We start from the raw sequence: 25,761 nt of genomic DNA on the forward strand, positions 1-25,761 counted from the left end.
TTTTGAGTAAAACATAAAAAAAACAGCAATCGACAACTCCTACTAGATAGCTTAAAGGACTGGTAGAATTAGAGGTGGGCATTGGGCTGATCCTAGCTCATGACCGTAAATTGGGCTTAACCTGACTGTGACTGTCACAACTCTGGCCCACCCACTTTAATTAGAATGAAAAAATATATATTTTAATGTAATTTAATACATAAATATACTTAATTATAACAAATTATACATAATTATATATATATATATATATATATATATATATTCAATTAAAATCATATTAAAAAGCAAGTTACTAAGTTGAGTGGGACAAAAACACAAAACCCAACGGCACCCAATTTTACGGAAATATCAGGTAACCCAACCCCGTGCCTACCTCTACTTTTGAATGAGAACATATCCCTTGTGATTCAATTGGAATGAAACTTGTAATAACGCTTAAAAAACAATACTTTAACTTTCCCACAAATTTTCAAACGTAAGATATTGTGTGTAGGTATTAAAACTCGGAGGCCACTTTCATGTTCATTATTTTTATGTGCACCTGTGAGATTTTTTATGGGTGCCAGTTTAGATAATACTTTTATGTATTAAATGCATATTAGTTTTATATTTATTATTTTAATTTCTAAATTAATTTAAAATATTTATATTATTTTTCAATTCATAAATTAAAGAAGAAATCCAGCATGTGGAGATATATGACAATTTCGACGTGCCGTATGAAGATACATGAGACATGACATACTATCACTTTGACCAAACTCTTTAGTTTGGTCTTGTTGAAATTTGGAACAAGAGCATCAAGAAAATTACGCCTTCAAGCGTAAGTTGATTTCTTTCACGGGATTGTGCAGAGCACGGACTAATATTAGTATCGAAAGTTTTTCTTTCCTACCTTCCGTTTGGTGGACATGAAATCTTCTATTCTACGTACTCTTGCAATTTGTTCCTCTCTAATGATTTTTTTCAGTCGGTGAGTAAATTAGACGGCAGGAAAAAACAGAGCGGAAAGCAGCTCGCAGGTCAAATCATCTTTCTCCCTCTCCAAGAATTCGACAGCCACACCAAACCCGTCAACTAATTCTTCTTCCCCCTCAAGTATATTATTGCGGCCTATTGTGTTCTTCCAATTCGGCTGCTGGACGGATTATATCCATGCATCTGTCAAGAAGGAAAGGCAGTTTCTCCAGCCCTGACGGAGTATCCATGAAGCATATCCCGCTCAGGAGCAACAACCTGACCACGCGGCTCATGTTTGTGAGGGATTCGATCAATAGAAATCAATGGGAATCAATGCTTTGCTTCGTCCAACCCGTCATACCCTCCGGCAAGAGGAGCTTGACCTTAAATGGATCCCTGAACGTGTTCAGAGCAGAGGTAACGTTCACTTTTTATTGTTTATTGTTCATGGTGAGACCACTCAAGGATAGTTGACCTGCCCCAACTATTTTAACTTGTTTAACTTCTGGTACCCATTTGTGTACTTGCTTACGCATGTTCATGATGATTACAAGACACAAATAAAGAAGCCAACTTTCGTACAGCAGATGATTTTAAACTTCTAAACGACATGATATTTGAAATTATACATAAAAGGTGACTACCCACTTCTGTCATTTTTTATTTTTGTTGCACAAATGAGCTTGAAGAGATTCGATTCTTTTGGCGGAAGGGATGAACCCATTATTCCTTATTCTTTCTCCCTCGCGTCTTCTTCTTCTTCTTCTTCTTCTTCTTCTCCGCAGAGAGAGAGAGAAACGTGCGTAGATGAAGAGAAAAAGAGTGACGAGGAGAAAATGGAGATGGAATTATAGGGCTTTAGAGAGAGAGAGAAAGATATATTTTATCTGAAACCCCCACCCTGAAGAGCCTATAGTTGTAACTGAAATTTGACATATGCAACTGAAATCGCACTCACAAAACAAGGCGGAGATTGTCTCTTCGTCACGTCATACATCAACTCTCTTTTCTAATAAGTGGCTAGAGCTCGTGAATGAACTTGATTTTTATGTTATTACCATGTCATTATAGAACCCAACTTGATCAACCTGCGGATACCGCAATCCAAGGACGTAAAGCTCAGCTCCAGAGTCAAGACCAACCTGAGCATGAGTCCAGTGTGGGTTCTTAGCTCGGGTCAGATCGGTTCCAGTTACTTCTTGGACGTCCTCAACTTACCTTAGCTTCACGAAATACCATCATATCGATGTGATTTCTATGGTCCACGGATCCACCAAGTCGCTCTTTCCAATGTAAAGGACCAACCTTCAGATCCCAAATTTTGACACGTTACAACTATTGTTCTTAAAATGTTAAGAGATCTTACATACTTGACTTATTTCTTTTTGTTTTTCCTTTTGCTGTACTTTTTCATGGTTTTTTGTCATGATAAAATTTAGTGGTCGAGCTCAATTTCATCATTAGAATGTGTAATTTCCTAGTAAAACAATAATGTAAGAAGTTTTTAACATTTCATCTACCTTGTAGATGTAAGCAGGCCTATAAAAATAAATGTTGCTTTCATAGTGTTTGTGGTGGGGATTTCTCTTTAGCTAAGGACAATTGATATCATTAAAAGCTTTTGCAATCGGGCTTCTTATTTTGTGACCAAGGTGAACTTCGACTACCACAAAAATGTTTTCTTTCATCATGGTATTTAATGTATGTGTTCTAAAATGAGACATTCAGCACTGCATTGGAAAGAGTTTTTTTTTTTTTTACCAAATGCCCCCTACACAAATGGGTACCAATAGTTAAACAAGTTAAAATAGTTGGGGCAGGTCAACTACCCTTGAGTGGTCTCACAAATTCTTCATCAGCCAGTTAAAAGAATGAAATGGCCTCATGACGGTACTAGGAAATATAAATATCATTGTGGAAGAAATTGATAGTTGGAATAATAATATTGTCAACTCGACAAAGTGCACCCCACCTTTAATGATTTGATCGGGACATGCTATCATCCCTCACTGAACCAATTATGCTACACCCCTTAAAAGAAACACAAGCATTTTGATTTTTTTTTTTTGTTTAAGGACTCATATAGTTACTAATTTGTACCTATTTTTACTTTTGTATTGGAATTTTAATAGGGGTATGAATGATTGTGTAGCTGGAAAACAAAAAATCTTCAAGAAACGATGAATTGGTGCTGAGAATCTGGGTCCCTTGGTCATTATTCAAGCTCTAATGGATGGGTCAGACTAATTTTCAAACTAATTAACTTACATGGGAATTAACATCTCTAACTATTGAATGATTCAATTACTTCCCTCACTGAATGCATGGTACTGTGGGCATTCAATTAGAAGAACGACCTACTTCGTAGCCATAGAGTCAATAGAGGTTGCTGTAACCGATTTAATGCAAAAAAGAATCTTCGAAACTAAGTTGCTTTGGCACTATTCAGTACATTACTGGGCATAGCTCGTTATTATATATATGTATTATCTGATCATTATGCCGCTGATCTTGTTATCCAGGAATATAACGCAACAGTGGAGTTCTACTGGGCGCCTTTCTTGGTGGAATCCAACTCCGACGACCCAAAGATGCACAGCATATTGAATCGGATTATAATGCCTGAATCGATCGCCAAACACGCAGAAAATTGGAGGGGAGTTGACGTTTTGATCTTCAATACATATATCTGGTGGATGAACACATTCAAGATGAAAGTTCTGTAAGTTATTATTCTTTTGGATTGAAGTTCATGAGGAAGGGAATTGGTGGGGGTGACTCATATTTGTTTCCTCTTACTGATCTCATTCTCGCCGGAAACGGCTGAAGAGGGTCGTTTGAGAATGGCTCCACGGATACGACCAGATCGATAGATCGGTGGCATATGAAAGGGTGCTGAGCCAAATCAAATAAGCTAAAAAGTGTTGGAGGCCTAAGCGCTCAATTTTTTACTCTCGATGGTTTCATAAATTTGTTTTAAAGAATGAAGCAGACTCATAAAATATTTTATTACAATGTTTTACAAAAATTCACTAACTTTAGAATAAATGGTAACGAACTGTTTTTGTCGCCAAAACATAACATATTCTTGAGAAATAATTTGCAAAGAAGCTTGGCCCGGTAGAAGGGGCTCGGCCAGCATTGCCAGCAACTTTTCCCCGTAATAATATGCTGGATGTTGTAGGAGCATCGACTGGTTCAACCCGAATGGAATCAAGTGCGTGCTGGAAACCACGCCGATCCCGAAGAACATCTCACTCTTGGAGGTGGGAATGGACCGGCAATTCTTAGTGCTGGCGATGAACGTGACCTCTTCGATGAAGGTTCCAGTGTTCTTCGTGAACCTGACGACCCAGTCCGAGTACCAGAAAGAACATCTATAAGGGCGTGTAGCACTTTCAAAGATTTAACCGGTTGCACTACTTATCACAAAAAGTGATTAAAGTGCATTGCACACGTTAGGAAATGACATGAGAGTATGTGACGTGACCCATAAGAACAAAGAGATGACCATATTTTTCACATGTAAATTTGTCATTTATTCAAAATGTAATACACACACACACACATATATATATATATATATATACACACACCTCATGTGAAAGCAGGTATATATATTATGTATCCCTCTAACACCGCATGTGAAAGCAGGTGCTCACACCATTGGTCAACCAGTTCGCTTTTTAGAACAGCTAGCGATCTTGATAACCAAACCCATATAAATGGCTGTAAGATGTGATAAAAGTTTAATATGAAGAAAATACATTTTACAATTGACAATAGATTTATAGGTGTTTGACACCTAACCGGTTCCTTTATAAACCAATTGCATTGGGTGAATCCATCTATGGTAAAACTGATAACTCATGAAACTAAGGATCTTAGGTTGGATCCTGAAATCCTTCACTTTTTTTTTTTGCGTTGAGAAAATGTCAGATTTAAGATCAGAAAAAGGAACGTCTGATTTTAAGTTGACGGTTATTAAATCCTGAGGATTTTAGATCAAGTACAAACAAATGTCCTCTAAGCACTTAATATGTCTCCAAGAGCAACATGCAAACATGAACAACTCGGAAGTACATAGGCTAGAAGAAAAACTGGATGAAGTAACAATTTAAATCCCCAACCAGATAAACCTATCCAACCAACCTCAACAAAGTTCACCAACACAAACCCGGTGACTACTACACATAGTAGGCCACCACATACCCCACTACGTGCTATGAACTTGGTAGAAATGGACTGGCCACCTGAGTTTCCTAGATTGATCAAGACCATCACTAGGTTTGAGCTAAGTTGAGTCTTCAGCCATTGCCAACACCATTAAGTGTTCAATTTCAATTAACATACCATTAATCTCAACTTTATTAATTTCATTGCCTAATATCGCACTTAGGCTAAACTAATTGGCATTTGAAGTTATTTTGCATCAAGTTGACTCGCATCGGTATAAGTTTGCAGGAGGATGCAATTAAGAGTGGCACACTTGATTTGACTGAACGAGTATTAAATTTGCTGTGTTTGTTCAAGTCAAGGCACCAATGCTGTAGGATCTTATTTTTAATCATAACACTCAACATGCCAGTCAGTTTGTGAACACAAAGGCAATCGAATTCCATGTATTCTGATATGGAAATTCAAAAAACATTATTGGGCTTCTCCATGTAGGTTAGGTCAAATTAATAAGAGATAAAGTGCTTCATTGTTTCTATTTTGTATACTATTTGTGTACTACATGCATGTTGTTTGTCTGATGAACAAAAACTTTTTTGTTTGACAATAAGTGAAGTCCTTTATGCAGCGCTTGGTAACCTCGGATTTGAGATCATTAGAATCTCAGATTCATGAATTTAAGGACAGATCTAATCCCATTCAACCTCAAATCCGATGTTTTTGCCATAACTGCCTGGGAAACAAATCTCTTTTTTCACATAATAGTAAAATTGAGTCTTTTTTTCGAAAGAGATCTTAGCGAGATGAGCTTTGGAATTGAAATCTATGGTTAAGTGTCAAACACACTCTTAATGTCCGATGACGAAAGACGTGAACCAAAGGAACTAGGTGCTAGATATGTTTAAAATATCGAACCATGCATGTGTGGACGTTGGCATCCATTATACACTTGGATAGAGTTTGAGTTTAAATTTTGGGCTTGGCTGGGGGAAGTGGGTTGTTGGCTGCTTTAATTTTCATTGAACTTTCTGTAATTGTTTAGGCAAATTGAACCTTTAATGGGTTCCTCGCATTGTATTGGTAATATGCATTGTTGAAACCCATTTGAAGCTTTAATACTTTGAGAAGAGCAAACCCAAAGTAGACTTTTTTACTCAGACTGGCCGGAAGTTTGATGTGCATTCTGTGGTGTCTTGTTCTTTGATTACACCTTTGAAAGAAAACCTTTATGAGAATTCTATATGTGTTGTTTCCCTTAAAATAGAGGCTTTTCCATGTGTGAATTTCTATTCCCATAAATTGAACGTTCTCCCACTGATTTAAATCAACAATTATGAATATATGACGTAATTCTCGAATTTTTAAATAAATAATTTTAAATCCTTGTTAGTAATCGAATATCAATATTTGAAATTTAAAATATTAAATATGGTCTCTTAGATTTTTCAAGTATGTCTTGGGGATGAAAAACGAGAGTGTTATGCAAATGATTTAGCGTTATAAAAAAAAAATCTTCTCAATAAAAAAAAACGTTATTATTTTTAAAGATAATGTGGTGACTTATAAGAGAACGACATCTATAAAAGCAAAGATGTAATAAAAATAATAATAACATTATTATCAATGAGAGTGGTCATCCACCTGAATTTGCAAAAGAAATCAAGTTTATTAACCTTATTGTAAGGGAATGATATCTATAAAAATAAAGAAACCAATAAAAATAATAATTGCATCGCTATCAACAAAGAGATTCGGCGACCCTGAATAGTAAAAAAAATCAAAGAGATATCTAGAGATCATTGCAAACAGAGAGTATAAATATCAAATCAAACACTACGATGCTTAAAGCCAATGGTGGCCTTCGGTGGTGGAAAACCACGTTAAATCTCATGCTTTCATTACAAGACCTCTCCCAACTTTTCTTCAAGCAGAACTCTACTGGGGAGTGCCCGCTGCTCCTAGCTTGCAACTTTAATTGTTTATTAAGGTCTGAATCAAACCAGAAATCTCGAGACGATCCACGGTGGCCCTAGAAGGGAAGAAAGAAAACCACAGAGAGATGGCCAATGGAGTTCTTCCTGGTTGAGAGCTTGGGTTTGTTTTGTGCTGAATGCGACACCAAAGCCCGCTGGTGGGACCTTAATAAACAATTAAAGTTGCAAGCGGGCTTTTACTGATGTTAATTGTTTATTAAGAGAGAGTATTATTGAAGCTAATGTTGACAAGGAGAAATGGGGTGTACAAGAACACTTCACTCCTTTTATCTTGTGGTCCAATCTCGAACCCTCTTTTCCTTCCCTCTTTTTCTTCTCCCCCTTTTTTCCATTTTTCTTTCTAATTCGGGCCGGGTCCATGCCTTGGAAAAAAAGACCTGACTAGAACAACAGACAAAAAAGACCTGACTAGAGAGAAAGAGAATACCACAAGAAGATGAATTCCTGCTCCAGAAGAAGATGGGTAAACGAAGCAGCGTGAGGCAGCAGGCGAGAGTGCAACTTCTTTCCAGGGAGAATTGACCTTGAAATCGACTTTTGAGTGGGGGAATGAAATTTTCGCTCCATCAATTTTTAGGAGAGAGGGAAAGATTGGAAAAAGGGAGGGCCTTTGGGGGAGGGAGGGAAGAGAGAGGGGGTTAGCACATCATAGTAGTGTACGTAAATCATAATAGTGTATGTAAGAAGGGGAATAGTGACTGACACTTTTTTTTGTTTTTTCCTTTCCCTTCTTTTTCATTATATTTGTCGATCGCAATCCAAGCCAGGCAGTGTGTGGAGAAGAGAACAGAAAAAGAAGGAAAATCTCTACCACCTCGCTTGGATCGCGATTGACAATTATTAAGAAAAAGAGGGATAAGGGAAAAATGAAAAAAAGTGTCAGTCACTATTCCTCTTCTTACATACACTATTATGATTTACATACACTACTATGATGAGCTAACCCCCTCTCTCTTCCTTCCCTCCATGGGCAGGAAAAACCCTGCAGCGAAGGGAAAGAAATTCAAATATTTAAAATTTTTTCTTCCCATCAAACGTGGAAAAAAAAGACCGTTGGACGCGATTTCGGAAAAATGTTTCGGGAAAGATGTTTCCACCGAGAGATGTGGAAATATTTATCTGGTTTTTTTTTCCCTGTTAGGGCTTGCTCGAATCTTTCCTCCTCCTCCTACCATTGCCACCTCCCCTGGTCGACTCTCTCTCCCTTGCTCAACCTCCTGCTGCCTCACCTCGTCGTCTCTCTCGCCCTCTCCCTTGCCCTTGCTGAAGAACATGTCTTCCATCTCTTCCTCTCTCATTTGTGCAGTGGCTTCTGTGTTGAGGTCGGCATTGAAGTCGAACAAGGAGAAGGGTCTCCTTAATGTGGTGAGGGAGCTCAAGAATGAAGGATACTCGTAAATGCCCCTTCCCCTCATTTTTTTTCGTTATCATTTTCTCACTTTCATGAGTTATTGATGTCTAAAGAAGGCAACCAATTTTAGTTGTATCTTTTGCTTCTGGAATACCATCAGATTGAGTATTTGAGGCTTTCAGTTAAAGGATTAGCCTTAGCAGATAAAGAAGGAAAGCATCTCGTTTTACACCAGGCCAATTGCCTGCCTTTGATCAGATGAGCACCAACTTTTGGAAAACATGTTTTTGGATAGAGATGCAGATTTTGCCAAAGATACTTTTCTTGGGTGGAAGGACTTGAGCCAGGCATTAGTCCGTTATCTAAAGTTATTGTTATGTCATTTATGTTTGCTTTCGAGCTGCTTTCATAGTCAATTGAATTTACTTTCTGACTGTTTTCCTCAGCTTCTTCCCTTTTATGTCATTTTATTTAATCAGGATGACAACCTAGGTGGTTCGCATTGCATAATGACACTGATGAAATTTAAAATTTTTCATGACAAATAATACTTCAGAATAGATATGCTATTTATTTTTTTTTTCTCCAATGACCTTTACTTCCAAACTTTTAACTTGACAATTGCATATTTGGGTTAGAAATAGAAGTTCCATATATAGCCATGGCTGCTTGAATGGTTTCCTGTTGTCTGTTATACTAGCATACCTTACAACAGATCTTGGTGGGCTCGTGTCAAGCAGTCTATGAAGCCAATCGAGATATTTCGGGTGACTTTGGACTTCTTAGATTTGTGCATCCTCCAATTCATTTGCAAACTTTTTGGACTTTTGCCTTTCTCTTGTTTGATTATTATCTATTAGGCTTCTTTTCTCTTTCTTTATTTCCATGTTGTATATATCGTGAGATTTATGACATATATGTGTCAATTCATCCTTATTCAAGTGTTTCATGTAATCTGTTACGTCTTGTAGCTTACAATTTTGGGTTCTTTGGCAGCTACCTTCAAATTACTGTATCTGTAACTAAACTTTTAAAAATTCCATTCTGACAGCTACCTTTACTTACATGCTGAATTCTTTTTCTTTGTTATGGAACTCTTGCTTTCAGAATTGTGAGGAACAGAGGAAGTATATGCAGGTATTTAGTTTTTCATTGTGTGATCCATTTGGTTTTAACCTTGCATTCAGAATGACCAGGAGTCCCTTGTTGGAGGTATTTGTTTTTCGATGATCTTAGTTTTCCCCCTTTTTTCCTCTTTTTGCTCAATTTCATGATGAAATGTTTGCAACCATTTTCCAACTTCGGGATGAGGCCAGATGGATGCTTAATTGCATGGACAAACAAAACTATACCGGTTTTGAAGAGGTTTTTGTAGTCAGGGTAGATTTTGCTGCCAAGTTTGATTATTGTAAGGTATGCTTCGTAAAATGGTTATCTGAATAAGTTGGATTATTGCAACATTGTGTGTTATCCTTGTCTAAATTAATGTTACAAAGTGCATCATAAAGAATTCTGTATTTCTGGTATTGCTTGCTTGTGGCATGTCACAAGGAGAAGAATCATTTGCTTTGTTTTTTGCACTTGGGAGTTCAAATGACTTATGTGTTGTTGAATGTAGCTAACGTTGATAACCTTTCGTCAAAAATTTGGTATAGTAATGACGCATGTTGTGAAATAGTACACTCAGTAGGAATTTTTGTCCTGGAATAACACAATGGAGGCACTAAGCTGCATAATTGGGAGAAATGAGTCCAGTCTTTTGAAGGAGTGGCATTTAAGGAGGAGGAAAAGAAAAATGGTGATGGACAAGTTTCTTTGCAAGATATTTTCCTGGATTCATTTTGGGGTTCAGGTCTCTTGTCATATATATGCACGGGCATTGCACCTTGATTATCATGAAGGTGTCTTTCACTATTCATGTAGTTCTTCCATACATGACATAGAAAGTGCTGATCTTGACCGATGATCTTGTTCAACATCCTGTATAAATTGAGAATATGATCTGTATGAACATTATCTATTTTTCCTTGCTTTTGAAGATAATTTATGTTGCTATGTGTCTACAGCTGTGCATGCAATTTGACAACATGTGGTGTTTAAATTTGACCACATGGGTCTATGTTTTTGCTTGTTACTGTTGTTTATGTTCTACGTCAATCTTTCTCTTCTAGAAAATCTGGAAATATGTTTCTTATATCAAACTAAAAAATATGTTTTTGAAAATCTGGAAATATGTTTCTTTATCATTAAACACAGACATATATTTCTCAGTCATCACACACAAATTAAAATGGGAATCAAAAAGATTTTTCTCATTCTATTTTTTCAAAAAATATATTTTCAAAAATATATTTCCAATTCCATATTTCTAAGCCATCAAACGGCCCCAAAGGCCCTCCCTTTTTCCACCCTTTCCCTCTCTCCCCTTCTATCTTGAATCACGAAAAAATCAAGTGAAAATTTCTTTCTTTTTTTTTTTACGGATTCAACTGGCGCCATCAAATGGAGGAAAAATTCCACTGCTCAAAAGTCGATTTCAGGGTCAATTCTCCCTGGAAAAAAGTCGGACCCTTTTCAACGATTTTTTTTCTGCCCGTTAGGGCTTCTTCCGTCGCGCGCCTCTTCCATTGCGCTCCTCTCCTTCGCTACCGCCTCTTCATCACGCTCTTCCTCGCTTCTCGTTGTCATCGCAATCAGTCCATCAGTTCTTCCTTTCATCGCCAGATTTTGCATTTCGATCGACTTTCCACCACAAACAGTCGATCGGTTTCTCCGAGGTCCATCCTCTGTTTCTGTCTCATTCAGTCTCGTGTTTTTTCATTTGATAGTTTTTAGTTGGTAATCGTCTTAATCTCCCAGCTGCGGTTTTGGGGAGTGGAAATTCACCATTTTAATACTTTCTTTTCTTTTTGTTTTTTTGTTGTTCGTTATTCTTTTTGTTTGGGTCCCTTTCTCCATTTCTTCTAGGGATTTTGGTCCTTTGTTGTGTTTCATGCATCTGCTGTTGCTTTCTTCTTTCTCTGTTTTGTAATGGTAGCTCAAGTTTTTGAAAGTTTTGTTTCATGATTCGTTTCCCCGGATGCTAAGTTAATTTTTTTTTTGTGAGGATTTTGTTAGTTTTACTATCTCTCTTTTTTATTTTGTGTTCCGTGCTTCCGTTTGTTCGTTTTGCGATTGTACCCTGGTTTTCCTACCCATAAACTTTTAGATGACAGAGATATTTGATATTTCTTTGAAACTGTGATTTCCAGGATGACTGTTGCCCTTCTTTTGTGCGGGTTTTTATTTTTTGCCCGTCAGGGCACGCACTCTCCCCTGCTGCCTCACACTGCTTCGTTTCCCCATCTTCTTCTCGAGCAGGAATTCTTCTTTTTCTGGTATTCTCTTTCTCTTTACCTCTCTCGTGCACAGGCACACGAGTTGAACGAATGACTGATGCCCTTCTTTTGTTTTTCTCCTGATGTTTTCGCAGGCCTCCACGGCAGCAATCAGGAGGATCCATCATCTCCTGCCCCCGAAAGCAGCGCCATCGTTCCTCTCTTCAGAAACAAAGTCTCATTGCTCTGGGGCCCGTGACCTGTTCATCTGCTTTTTTCTTTTTTATCTGTTTTTGAATTGAGATAATTGCCGAAAGCTTTTGATCATTTGCAATTTGAGGTCGCACTTTGTCAATGAAAATGGAAGAGAATAGAGGAAAAATGAAATTTGATGGCTCGATTATGTGATTTGGTTTGGAGCAAAATCACACATGGGCTTCTGTTTATGATCAATTTTTGTGGATTAGATTTGTTCTGAAGCGATTGTTTGTGCTTTCCTTGCCCGTAGAAGCAGGTTCATGAAGAGTTGGTAGAGAGACGGAGAAAATGATGTGTACATAATTGCAGTTTACTGTTCATGAAGAGCTATATTAAGTTCTTGAATGTAAGTTGATATATCAAAACTAATGAGAACTATACATGATAACATGGTGTGAAATCTAAAGGATCTTTTTCTTACAACAACTACACACTTTCTTGTTCCATTTCTTTACTGCTTCCCTTCTTGTTGCGTTATTGAACTGCATTTGTTACTTAGACGGTTAATTTAGCATCAACAAGTTAAGAACAGTTTGTGAATTAAGAGAGAGTATTACTAAAGGTAATGTTGAGAAGGAGAAGGGAGTACGTATCTCTGATATCTTGGGGCCCTGATCTCTCAAAATGCGACATCTCCTTCCTTCTCCTTGCTTCCTCCTCCTCCTGCACCTTCTGGTGGTAGAGAGAGAAAAAAAAGGGGGTACAAAAACACTTCCCTTCTTTTATCTTGTGGTTCGATTCTCCCCTTTTTTTTCAGTTTCCTTTCAAATTCCGGCCGGGTCTATGTCAAAAAAAAGGGCCCCATGAGAACAACGGACAGAAAAAGGCTCAAAATCGGATATAGGAACCATAGAAAGGCCATCACTTCTCCCAACGTTTGCTTAAATAGATCTCTCTCTGAGACAGCCTTATCTTTCCCCGTTTTTCTATATTTTTTTTCTTCTTCTTCTTTTCAAGATTATTTCCATCTACATTTCCATGAATCTTCTCAGATCTGAAATGCTGACTCACTCTACCTAATAAAGGTAAAAATCTTTACCTAATAAAACATTTTGGATATGCTCAGACTAATGAAAACGAGAATGGAGGCAGATTTTAATATTTATTTTCTAATCTTTGCTACTTCGGTTTTCATGAAACAGTCTGCTTGACCCTTTTCCGAACGTGCATGCTACTTCGTGAGTTGGGTCAACGTATAAACATGTCCCTACTTATACATTTTACACAGAAAGTATGTTGCTGTAAGGTATTATTATTCATTGGTAGTTGGAGTTGTTTCCTTCCGTTCTTTTCGAATCCATTGAAGCTTGAATCTTTTATGAGGACATCGACACGATGCCACCCAGCTTCCTTCGTCCGCACCCAGCATTCACTCGGAGAGATATCTATTTAAGCAAATGTTGGGAGAAGGGGATGGCCTTCATATCGATCTTGGATCTCTGATTTTGGGTCTTTTTCTGTCGTTGTTCTCGTCCGGCCTTTTTTTCTTTTTTGGACATGGACTCGGTCCGAATTTGAAAAGAAAATGAAAAACAGGGAGAGAAGAAAAAGAGGGAAGGAAATGAGGGTTGGATATCGGACAACAAGACAAAAGGAGGGAAGTGTCCTTGTACCCCCCATTTTCTCTCTCTCTCTCTCTCTCTACCGTCGGAAGGAGGAGGAGGAAGCATGGAGAAAGGAAATGTTGCATTTCGGTTCCCAGATATCAAGGATACATGCTCCCTTCTCCTTCTCAACATTAGCTTGAGTAATAAATAATCTCTCTTAATAAACAATTAACATCAGTAAAAGCCCGCTTGCAACTTTAATTGTTTATTAAGGTCCTACCTGTGGGCTCTGGTGTCACATTCAGCACATAACAAACCAAAGCTCTCGACCAGGCAGAACTCCACTGGCCATCTCTCTGTGGTCTACTTTCTGCTTCTCCTTCTCCGGCCACCATGGATTGTCTCGAGGGCTCTGGTTTGATTCAGACCTTCATAAACAATTAAAGTTGCATGTCAGGAGCAGCGGACACTCCCCAGTGGAATTCTGGCTGAAGAAAAGTTGGGAGAGGTCTTGTAATGAAAGCATGAGATTTAACGTGGTTTTCCACCACCGAAGACCTAAATTGGCCTTAAGTATTGTAGTGTTTGATTTGATATTTATACACTTTGTTTGTAATGATCTCTATATATCTCTTTGATTTTTTTTACTACTCAGGGTCGACGAATCTCTTTGTTGATAGCGATGCAATTACTAATTTTTGTTGGTTTTTTTATTTTTATAGATATCAATCCTTTACAATAAGGTCAAGAAACTTGATTTTTTTTTGCTAATTTAGGTAGATGACCACCCTGGTTGATAACAATGTTATTATTATTTTTATTACATCTTTGCTTTTATAGATGTCGTTCTCTTATAAGTCACCACATTATCTTTAACAATAATAACGCTAAATTGTTTGCATAACACTCTCCATTTTCACCTCCAAGACATACTTAAAAAATCCAAGAGATCATATTTGATATTTTAAATTTCAAATATAGATATTTGATACTAACAAAGATTTAAAATTATTTATTTAAAAAATTGGAGGATTGCGTCATACATTCATAACTGTTGATTTAAATCTGTGAGAGAACGACCAATTTATGAGAATAGAATTTCATACACAGCATAAACCTCTATTTTAAGGAAAACGACACATATAAAATTCAGAGACATAAGAAACTAAAGATTTTCTTTCAAAAGAGCAATCCAAGAACAAGACACCATAGAATGCACTTTAGACGTCCAGCCAATTTGAGTAAAGAAAGTATTATTCTACTTTGGGTTTGCTCTTCACAAAGTAGTAAAAATTCAAATGGGTTTCAACAATGAATATTACCAATACAATACAAAGAACCCATTAAAGGTTTAATTTGCCTAAACAATTACAAAAACTTGAATGAAAATTAAAGCAGCCAACTGCCCACGTTGAATGTTAGATCTCTAGTTTAACAATAAGTCCAGTACTGTTACACAAGAAAGATGTCTGTACTTGGACAATTTTTAGTGCCCATAGTCTACTTGACCTGCCTTTCATATACAAGAAATGACCAACTGCACACAGATCATGTTGCACCAATTAATTGGGCCTTGCAATGGCCAACTAAACCAATTAGTGTTGCCATTGTCTGCTTATTTGGATCAGCACACAAACCATGATGGACAACACTTCTGAACAGTTAAAATAATAACATAACATGGTTATTATCTATTTCTATGGCATAGAACGACTTATTCATTGCTTGCATCAATACAGGCCTCCAAACAATATTTGCACATTAGTAACTTGAAAAGAAGTTTAGGAAGTTTGGCCTTTTTGTTGTAAAGGCAAGGAAGTTTAGGAAAAAAAGTCCTGACAAGTTTTTAAAAGATTTGGTGCCACTAAAATGCCTTTTGTTACATTCATCGTTTCTTGGCATCAATATAGTTGATGACTAAAATATATTTGGTTCACATTGAAAAAGAATTTATTGAAAATTATAAAATTAAAAATAAGAAAAAACTCACGCCCCTGTATAATTAATGATTAAAATATCCTTAATTCACAAAACTTTTTATAAACATAAAATTGAAAAAAAAAAACAATGGAAGACGGTCCTTTACAGCGCCTGGTGGGCCGGCGCAGGTTTTGCCTGAACCTAAGTTTCTCAGAAGACATCATCGTAGACCCGGCAGTATTCAGAAAACAATGGAATTCCTTCTCACTCTATGAATTCCATTCGAGCCCAAATAAGAAAGAAGGAAAATTTCCAGAAGATTCCAGTATTCAGTGAGCACAGCGCGACCGCGAAAGTAGAGTTTCAGGAAACGAACGGGACCAAGAAGAAACAGAGAGATAAAAGGCTGACGGCAAAAGGGAAAATGGCACTCAGAGAGACACCAAGGCGGGCGACAGTAACGGCACGGAACAGGACGAGGCCTTGAGAACGAGAGGAGAAGAAAAGGGACGAACACAACACGAATCACCGAAGCCCGAAGGACTTCCCAAGCGAACAGAGGATGTTGGTAGTTCAGCCATCGTCTCTGAGAAGCAGAAGGAGAAGGGAAAGGACAAAAGACAAAAATTCACTAGAAGTAAACAGTCGCAGAGAAGAAAAAGGCTGAAATTAAGGACCGCTGTAAGGGCCCCGAAGAAACCTCACGCGAGTTCAGAGCGGTACCAACAAACGTTACCCGTTGGTGAATCCCATCAACGTCACTTCGGAGTTCAGAAACTCACTCCCCCAACGTTGGAGCTCGGAAACTGAAGAAAGAACCGGGGAGTCACTTCAGCTCGAGCAAGAAGCCGCCAACAAGTTGGCAAAATTAAAGGACGAAGAAGATGAAGAAGAAGCGAGATTCAACGGCAGAAGATGAGAGTTGCGAGAAAGGGAGGGCCAATGAATCAATGGATCAGGTGTGGGGAAGCAGAATGCGCAGTATTTCATGCTTATAGAGGGAGAGAGAAGTAACCAGCCACGCATTAGGCAGCTTCTGGTCGGGCAGAGTCGGCAGTGCCAATGACGGTTGAGACTTGTTGAGTCAAGACTACCGAATGTATTGTTGAGTCAAGACTACCGAATGTATGCTTCCTATTCTAAAGGAGATAGGGGTTAGGTGGGGCTAGAAAACAAGTGTTTAGCCATAAACCAAATCTCAAGCAGCATGTGAACTTCTGGGAAGCTGAATATGACGCCTTACCATCGCCATGTTCCTCAAAGACAACTGAGGAGGAGTGGGGTGTGTGTGCTAGCTACCGTACTTCTCTTTAATAAATTAAATTTGTCTTAGTTTTGGACTTCTGTGACCTTTAGAGATGCAGCCTCAAGATATGCCCTTTTGCAAACTCACATGCTGATACAGTATCATTGGACGTAACATTTTCTAAGAGGCCCTGATAATAATTTGAGATTCAAAGATTCAACAGCAGCAGACCTTCTTCTCTTCTCTTGGACCTTAAATGAGACCTTTTGTCAATGCAAAAAGTGAAATAAAGACTTTCAACTGTGGGTCCTAATTAAGTGATATAACCTATGATTGTTAGTTTGATGAACTTTGAATTTTAGCAAGGAATTTTTGCCGCATCAGATCCACAGATCTGAGTTAATATAGATGAATTAATCATTAGCAAATGTTCCCTAAGAGTGTCACGGCAAATAATTTCCTCCACTAATTGATACAAGTAGTTCATGATTTGATTCTTATATAAAAACCAACCAGCAGAAGAATATTACGAATCCTAAATCAAATTAAGTCAACGTTCAAAACCTTAGCGGCTTAACGTAAATATCGCTGAACAGAAGAAGTGGAAGTGTGGGCGTCGTCGTCTTCCTGTAGCGGTTAAATATCACCGGGAATTTTAAATTAAAGGGAGGGTTGTAAGTCCGGCAAGTTGACATCACCGTTTCTTGAGCTGTCAATTGCAGCTGACAGATATATAAATATACGTGCATCGGGCAACTTAATTCTCTTGCGTCAACACGGTGCTGATGTAAGGCCGATCGTGCCGTCCTTTTTACGTCTCACGGCGTTGTCCTTGCCTGGGACATTGGGTCGGAACTCAACCTGGATGGGCTCACTCTTCAATAAAGTCTTTATATTTATGCTGAACAAAAGTTTACGCCTAACGAGAATATACATTAAAATAAGCTATCGATGAAATAATTTTTGAAACTTCACGAAGGTTGGAGCTGTTAGCCTTTGATAATTTTGACGCTTACGACCATTCCCACACCTACTTCACATTTGTGTCTGAATTTTTACTTGATAAGTCAATTGAGCCATGCACGAGACTAATGACGATTGGATACTACCATATTATTTGTTACACGTATGACGCTAGTGTGATGATATAGGCAGTCACACTTGTCCAGGGTAAGCACACCTAATACATACCAATTAATTAATGTGTAGCTGTCTCTTCGGGTACGATGAAAAAGACGTTTTTGTCTCGATTGTGCTCACCTACCTACATTCTAATGTCATGAGATACATGCCAACATAAAGACTAGTATTTTATTGACGATGTTTGTTTCTTTGCAAAAATTTAAAAGTTTGGTACACGATGGCATTTTCAACAACAATTCATTTCATATATTATATATATATGATCGGCCACATGATTTCGGAGGAAAGTGGGCTGGGGTGGTCCCCAGCCGCCGTCATACGATGTCATGTCTTCAAGTCGACGCTTTAAAAGAAAAACCACTAAAAAACATTTCTTTTGTTTTAGATTAAGAAAAAAAGAAGATCACGTGGCATCTGTTGCAGTCTATTGAAAATAAAAGCTTTGAGTTGTCGAAGTCGGCTTAGTCAGACTGAATTCGGCCAGATTTTGAAACCACCGGACTTTCTCTTTTTCTCCGTTCATTTTCTAAATTTAGAGTTGGTGATTACGCGCATACTTAAAGAAGATAATTTATGTTGTCCATTACTGAAATTTCAGTGACGGATTGGGATTGAATAAGTGGCAGATCAGTTCAATTCGATGACCAATTTAAGGGCATGCAAGTCACGTCATGTTTTTTTTCTAGTATTTAAAAAAAAAAATGAAGTTTTTTTGTACTTTTTAAACAATTTTTCATTTGATTTTTTTAAAAAAAAAACCTTTGAATATTCTTAGTCGATGCGATTGAATCGCTAAATTAGAACAGCATTCGTTTAGTGCATCTCCACTCCTTATGTATATATATATATTCAATGATTTAAGTATCGACCGGTATCACTATCAATTTATATTATGTTAAATTGATTTGATAATAAAATTAAACCAATATTGACGCTGCATCGATCTTACCGGTATCAGTAAGACGAATACAATGGCTCTAATATGGAGGAAAAAGGGATACAATCCAACTTAGTACGAGGCTTATCAGCTAACATTCACTGTTCTTCATTTCGAGCTCATCCTTTGTTCTTCCTTTAACTTGGTCACATTCACTCTTGCTGGAGGCCATTTCCTTGTTGAGTGCTAACACACCCGAAGGATACTTTTCCCTCTTTTGGTAGAATTCGACCGACAAGATTATTTAATTTTAATAATTTTCTGCTTCCTACAATGTCATGTGAGGGGCCAAACACATAACTTGCTTTGTTCCCACTCTGAAGTGATGGAGACTGCTAACTTTAGTGAAAAATAATGTTAACTTCGATTTGCGTGTGATATTGAATAAAACTTTTCTTTGGCCATATACAATATTTTATGAGGATTTAAAACTTAAAATAACTGCATCCATAAAAATAAACAGCTTGCCGTTTTCGTTATTAATGTCAAAATAGGGATGGATCATAAGTTCAGCATCACATTGGTTTTCTACCCAGAGCACATTTCAGCCAATAATATTCAGACATTTAAAACAGCTCAACTTTTAAACTTTAAATTTTGGTGCTCATCATTCTAAGGTTGCATTTCTTGGTTTTCATTGCTTTAGGGCCATTCTCAAACAAACCCTGAGTTTAAGAACTAAAATCCCTGCTCTTCCCTTATATGGCCTCGATGAATACCGCCTATGAGAAATGTCCCCGTTGAGGAGCCAAAGTGTGCTCATTTTCTCTTCGCCTAGGTTGTGGCCCCACCTCAACTAATTCAAAAAAAAAAAAAATTACATTACAAAAATTGAAAACTTTTAATTGTGTAAGTAATGTATTTTTTAGATTCGAGTTTGGTGGTCATACCCGGATAAATTTATCAGACCATTTGACCCACCACTGAAAAAAATTCTATCTCTGCCCTTACCTCTACCCCACAAGGCCTAGGACAAAATCATCCATGATTGTAATGAGAGGGTGCAATAAGCAAACTTCAACTCTATCAGTTAAGCTATACCCGCCAGATGTTATAAAAGCCAGAAATTTGTCAAATGAGACTTAAAATCACCGGTATGCATTTGTGTCATCATTCTTATATAACCATTAATTCTTGAGGAGAACATACCGAATCGCATGCACCACTCTAGTGCATGCAACAAATATGCACCAAATGGTTCTTGGGGCATTTTAGTCAGTTTTAAAAAGAATGGATGTTTTCCGAATGTTTTTTTTCTTTCTTTTCAATGCCTTTGTAGGGGTTTTTCCTTTGACAAGCAAAGAGTTTGTTATAATTTCACATCTGAATGTAGGAGAAATTAATACTAAGGATGGTGTTTCAAGTGAGCGAGGTTTCCTCCACCCAAACCTTTATTTCATAGGGCATAAAGCTTGCTTTCGGTGCCCTGAGGAGCGTCCCCTCCATAGTGTTTCTGTTTACAGGTCAGGTATCCCCTTTTGCAACATAAGGTTGACTCTCCTAAATATTCCAAATAGAGATTAGCCACCTACCATTCTCTCCTTAATCTATTGCACCAACTCCTTTGAGGATACATAGGGTGCTGTGTAGCTTGCATCATAGAAAAAAAAATGTGGTCAATATGCAGAGTGCACCGTGTGACAAAAAAAAAGGTGGTCAATATGCTAAGTGCGCCGTGTGACTGACAGCTCTGCAGATTCAAGATCCTCCTTCTAATTCCCATTGTTGGCCTTGACAACAATGGCTCCCATCCTGTCCACGCCAATGCCTGCGCCTTTGATACAGTTGAGCAGAATTCATATTCATGTACATCGAAGCATAAATCGTGCCATTTCGCCTCCGCATAAATGTACAAACCATCTTGGTTTCTCACCAGTCCAGCTATTAATATTTGCAAAGATGTCAGGACCCAGGCTCCATTGCCCCCATCGAATCCTTGACTTAATCCAGCAAGAGACTTTACTATGGTTTTGTGCACGCCACTTGGAAGGTAAGATGTGCTCTTTGAATCTCCACCAAAAGGAATCTCTAACATTTGGTTGTCTCTCTTTAGCGCCGTGTTTAGCTTCATTTCGTAATCTATATGAACCAGATGGCTATGTGAAAGCTACCCTTCCGGCACTTGCAAAGAACTTTGTCAGGAAATTTGTGGCTGAACCACCACCTAAAAGCTTGTGGAAGCGTATCCAATCGATGCTCCCTCTTTCCATATTTCTGAAAGATCATCTGCCAGATGGGCCGGACAGTTGGGCATTGGAAGAAGAGGTGAGTCTCCCGCTCCATCATCGATTTGCACAAGTAACATCGGGAGACAATACAAACACCATGTCTCTGCAAATAGGAGTTCAAAGGCAGGCGTCCTAGCAATGCATTGTACATTAGCCAACCAGCCCCCGTCCTCTCCAAATTTCGTTTCTGCATTCCTAACACAGACCTTTGCTGCTAATTTTGTTCCACAAACTAGGGTATCGCTAGAATCCTTGAGAGAGGAGAGGAATGTTGACATGAATGCCACAGTCATTCAAGAACCCCATTACAGATGTTAGTTGGCCCTTTGACCTTTCCTTCGTAGAGAGGTTTAGAACGTCATCCAACAGGTTGACAAGTAACAACCCGATCCATCTATCAATCCAGATTTTGACACGTACGCCGTTGACACTTTCCACTGCACTTTGTCTTTGATGACATTCTAGTTCTTAATAATTCATTTCCACCTCGTAGACATTTGCCTTTGTCGACAATGGAAGTCCCAGATGCTGCGGTTGTAAAGGTATTTGCCCTTAACTAGAGGAGCCGAAGGAGAGTCACAAGATATGGCTCGACATTCAAGAAAGGCAAGGTTTGGTTTATTAACAACAACTCATTTCCTCACGACTGACTGTATGCCCCATGTCTAGATCCCTTGGGAGATCACCAGTGGAATTGCCGGACCCCAAGAGCTCCTTAAAATACATTGTGTTGGTTTTTAGGGACCTGGAAATATAGAATTGAAAATATGTTTTTGAAAATATATTTTTTGAAAAAAATGAATGGAAAAAATCTTTTATGAGAAAAAAATTTCCTTGAAACTTATTTTTTAGTTTGATGGCTTGAAAATTTTTTTCAGCTTCTTATGTGTGAATGTGTCTTAGCTTTTTCACTGTTCAAAGAATGCATTCACTCCCATCAATGTGGCATTAGTTAGTTTAGAATTTTTACTAAAACCATGGTGCATTTAACTAATTTTGGTAAAGGAAGCAGCATAATAATGAAAGTAAAGAAAAGTAACTGGGGCTGAAGTGAAAGTTTTTTATGAAAGGGGTTCGACGTTTTCCTGCTTCTTATTTTTCATTGTGGTCTTCACTCCATGGTTCTTTCTTCACCTTCCGGCGTTCCACGACTTGCGTTTGGAGACCGACGAACTGTGGTTGGAGACTCGCGATTGGCAGTTCAGAACTGGTGACCGAAGAAATGGCTGTCAACAACCACAATGGTAGCGAGATGAGGGGTTTTTTTATCTATTTGTTTTGTTTTAAGTTTTATTTTTCTTTATCACTGGAAAAACCAATGGCCCTTGGTCGGAATTGTCTTCGATGATTTCTATCTCTTTCTTTCTCTCTTACTCGCTTTCTCTCTTTCATTAACCTTTGTCATTGAAACTCTTTGTCATGACTATGGGTCACCGAAAACTTAAGAAGAGGGTGCTGAAGAGGGTGTGAGGCTGTCGTCTCCGGCTTCATAATGATTGTCTTTCTTTTACAAATGCCCGAAAGCCGTGAAAAGCTGTCGTTCCTATCGTAGAAGAGCTGCTGTGAATGGGAGAAGGATAGGCTGAGGTGCTGCTGTGAACAAAGAAGCCAACTGTCATTTTCTTATTTTCTAAAAAATTTTTTCACCCCTGTAAGGGGAAAGAAATTTTCGAAAACATATTTTCAGAAATGATGGCAACTGGGGAGAAAAATTTTTTAAAAATTTGATTTTTAGTGAACCGTATATTTCCTGCCAGTCAAACGGGTCATGTCATCAACAGTGCTTCCCGCCAGGCTGTGTGGTGCGCCGCCATGCAGTCAGAACCAGGGGGCTATGATCTTATGACGTGTGTGGAAGGACCTCCAAGACTAAGGATTGTAAAGCCTCTTCGACCCAAATATTGGAGACATAACAGCGATCAATTCGAATCATTAACTCGTAGCGGAACCTTTACTACTCCAAGTGAATTTCATATCACTGTTACCAATTTTCCAATCTGCAACAGTATTCCTATGATCAATCTCAGTCGGAGTCAGCGTCGGGTGCTGGGGAGGCATAGCGTCTTCATGTTCCGTCGCCTCTTGCATCGGAGAATCCGGGCAGGAGGAGTCATCGCCAAGAGGGCACTGTGTCTCTCCTATCTCCATCATCCGGCTTAGTATTCCCCGGTCCACCGGGGAATCAGCGTCTTCACTGGCACAATCCTGAAATGCCCTAAACCCTAGCAGATTTTCTCTCTCGTATGCCCTAAACAAGCGTCGTCTTAGTCTTTTGCATTCTCAATAAATGGACATTGCACTAGTTGAAAGAGTGTGCACATCGCCTTTCACGTGGTGCATGGAACAAATATATATATATATATATATATATATATAAAGAGGTTTGCACATTTTCAAAAAAAATTGATAAAAAATTATACTTTTAAACTTTTAACTATTTCATAAACTTTTTTACTTTAACAATGGTGTTTTGGCCATTATACACCACTAAATGCAATTTTATATTTGTGCCACTTAACCCAAAATTTCTGCCTCTGCTGCACAAGACCGACGCGTATATTATCACAATGGTATGATTGGACTTTCACACAAAGTGCACATTTTTAACGTATAGCATACCAAATTTTAACGGACAAACTGAAGACTTTTGTTAAAAAAAAGAGGAAAAAAAGAATGCCAACGCACACACAACTTTTAAAAGAGAAGACTTTGGTAACGAAAAAAAAAAAAAATCCACACACAAACACACAAGCAGAAACTTTATCTACAGCAGTCAGTTGTCCAATTCATGTTGAGCTCCCTCCTCATCCTCAGCTTCCGCAGAAGATAATTCACGACGGTCGCCCCTATGCTTGCAAAAACCAATGCAGAAAGAGTAAGCATCAGAGGAAACTTTTTGGTTGTGGGGCAGTATATCAACCATGCACCGATCACGTAGTCGAATAATATGCATATGGCCGAGAGGTCGGTGAGTGTTTGCGAGACATCCCACCGGCAGATGAGCCTGTCTCTGGTGAACGCCACATAGGTGGACTGCATGACGACAATGGCGAGGGAGGTGAGCAACGCGATCACGTTGAAGAACAAGAAGACATCGAAGAGCCAGTGAGTGCTTAGAATGGCCCTCCCTGCCAGAGGACCCTCTTGGTAAACACCGCCCGGCGGGTTCAACAGCGTCGAGAACGCTAAGGTTGCGATGAGAACGGCTGCGACGACGGTCGTGTTCAGGACCCCGTGAAGGTGCTTGTCCGGAGCCTCACGACGACTCCAGAATCTGCCTACACGTCCTGTGGTGCAGTGCGCTTCTCGGAGGGCAGCGATCATTCGTCCAAACTCAGGATGATTGTGTTCTTCAATGGCAATGTCCAGAGCGGTCTTCCTCTCTTCGTTGCGAGTGTTCACACGCACTACCGTCTCCTTGAGTATGAAATCAATCAACTGTAACTTTGAAAAATTAGTGCTACTACCAAGAACAAGCACCCTTCCCCCCTCCCATCATAGAAAGGAGAAAAAAAAAAGCTCAAATTACAAACACCTGCAACTCTCTCTCTCTCTCTCTCTCTCTCTATATATATATATATATATATATATATATATATATATATATATATTGATGGATTTCATGCCACTTAGTCAGCGATAAAAACTAGATTAAAATATTTTTTGATAAATGTAACTGTATATGGCCTTACCATTGTTTTCATGAAAAACTAAAAATACATTATGCGTAATAAAGTTATAATTACATATGCTGTAATAAGAAAAGAAAATAAACGACTCTTAAAATGTCAAAATTTTTAATAATAGAAGAGTGAACATTTTTCATAAATACTACGTTAACTAATTAGACATGCTTGAAGTTAAACTAGTAATATTTATAGACATACTAAAATGTTTATATGTTGTTTAAAATGTTTTTTAACAAGAATTTATGATGACAAATAACATAAGTGGTCTGCAATGTATCAATTTTTCAATTGAATGATTAATTTGAAAAGAACACCTTAATGATTATTTTGAACGCATCTAGTACGTACTTAAGTGGTCTGGTATTTATATGTATATATATGCATTTTTCAAGAGTTGAAGTCTAAGAATATGAGAATTCACGAAGTGTCTGACTAAATTGGAAAACTGAAAGTTTGCCATTAAGAAACACTTTTCACAATAATGGGTGTTCAATCAACTCATGCGCTCTATAATTATATTTCAGAATTGAAATACTGGGAGAGAGAACCTCCATTGATCTTCTCATAACGCTGAGGTGCAGAACCGTGTTTCCATCTTCATCAGTTTTCCTAGCATGCTTGCGGGGATTATATGCCAGGTAAGTACACCTAAAGGCCTCGTGCTGACCATTCTTCGCCATTAAATGGAAGATGTTCTCTCCATCACTGGTGACATCTTTAATCGCTTTAGGCTTCGTATCAAGAATCTCACGGATTATGTCCGTCTCGCCGTTTTTTGCTGCCAAATGTAGAGGTGTTAGTCTCTGTGGCCCATAAGTTTTGTCCACGAGCTCGGGTCTGTTGGCCAGCAGGTACCGGACGATCGCTAGCTGCCCTGATTCGACGGCCACGTGCAAGAGCGTTTTTTGAGAAGACGGCACCAGCCGGTTGAGGATGTCCGGATCGACCGCCGCCATCTGAGTGACACAGGCGGTGTAGAGCCTTCCGTCCAT

The 25,761-nt window shown here is 38.4% G+C and overlaps 3 protein-coding genes across 4 annotated transcripts; 2 read left to right on the forward strand and 1 right to left on the reverse strand.

The window, feature by feature from the left end:
• Nucleotides 1-1,155: 1,155 nt before the first annotated feature.
• LOC116255897 (xylan O-acetyltransferase 1-like) lies at nucleotides 1,156-10,191 on the forward strand. Of its 2 annotated transcripts, XM_050078141.1 has the most exons (4): nucleotides 1,156-1,380; nucleotides 3,486-3,685; nucleotides 9,592-9,621; nucleotides 9,801-10,191. In XM_050078141.1, exons 1-4 carry the CDS (start codon nucleotides 1,159-1,161, stop codon nucleotides 9,925-9,927), a joined length of 579 nt encoding a protein of 192 aa, XP_049934098.1. In that variant the 5' UTR covers nucleotides 1,156-1,158; the 3' UTR covers nucleotides 9,928-10,191. The 2 variants fall into 2 exon arrangements, with proteins under 2 accessions (XP_049934098.1, XP_031487843.2); XM_031631983.2 differs by lacking the exons at nucleotides 9,592-9,621; nucleotides 9,801-10,191 and adding an exon at nucleotides 4,148-4,485.
• Nucleotides 10,192-10,935: 744 nt separating this feature from the next.
• Nucleotides 10,936-12,229, forward strand: LOC116255534 (uncharacterized). The gene is made up of 3 exons (XM_050078142.1): nucleotides 10,936-11,261; nucleotides 11,736-11,861; nucleotides 11,957-12,229. The coding sequence occupies exons 1-3, from the start codon at nucleotides 10,987-10,989 to the stop codon at nucleotides 12,096-12,098; spliced, it is 543 nt and encodes a 180-aa protein (XP_049934099.1). The 5' UTR covers nucleotides 10,936-10,986; the 3' UTR covers nucleotides 12,099-12,229.
• An 11,611-nt stretch (nucleotides 12,230-23,840) lies between these two features.
• LOC116255898 (ankyrin repeat-containing protein NPR4-like) lies at nucleotides 23,841-25,761 on the reverse strand. The gene is made up of 2 exons (XM_031631984.1): nucleotides 25,318-25,761; nucleotides 23,841-24,518 (listed from the first exon to the last, which is right to left on the reverse strand). Exons 1-2 carry the CDS (start codon nucleotides 25,759-25,761, stop codon nucleotides 23,841-23,843), a joined length of 1,122 nt encoding a protein of 373 aa, XP_031487844.1.

The sequence above is a fragment of the Nymphaea colorata genome, chromosome 6, assembly GCF_008831285.2.
Source record: "Nymphaea colorata isolate Beijing-Zhang1983 chromosome 6, ASM883128v2, whole genome shotgun sequence".
NCBI classification, from domain to species: Eukaryota; Viridiplantae; Streptophyta; class Magnoliopsida; order Nymphaeales; family Nymphaeaceae; genus Nymphaea; species Nymphaea colorata.

Bases quoted from the DNA above. Each gene is read 5' to 3' on its own strand.
- LOC116255897 (XM_031631983.2), top strand. From the start codon at position 1,159: ATGCATCTGTCAAGAAGGAAAGGCAGTTTCTCCAGCCCTGACGGAGTA. The intron at 1,381-3,485 runs GTAACGTTCACT...CTTGTTATCCAG, and splicing joins TGAACGTGTTCAGAGCAGAG to GAATATAACGCAACAGTGGA. The intron at 3,686-4,147 runs GTAAGTTATTAT...TGGATGTTGTAG, and splicing joins ACATTCAAGATGAAAGTTCT to GAGCATCGACTGGTTCAACC.
- LOC116255534 (XM_050078142.1), top strand. From the start codon at position 10,987: ATGGAGGAAAAATTCCACTGCTCAAAAGTCGATTTCAGGGTCAATTCT. The intron at 11,262-11,735 runs GTCCATCCTCTG...TGTGATTTCCAG, and splicing joins AGTCGATCGGTTTCTCCGAG to GATGACTGTTGCCCTTCTTT. The intron at 11,862-11,956 runs GTATTCTCTTTC...ATGTTTTCGCAG, and splicing joins CAGGAATTCTTCTTTTTCTG to GCCTCCACGGCAGCAATCAG.
- LOC116255898 (XM_031631984.1), bottom strand. From the start codon at position 25,761: ATGGACGGAAGGCTCTACACCGCCTGTGTCACTCAGATGGCGGCGGTC. The intron at 24,519-25,317 runs GTTCTCTCTCCC...TCAAAGTTACAG, and splicing joins TTATGAGAAGATCAATGGAG to TTGATTGATTTCATACTCAA.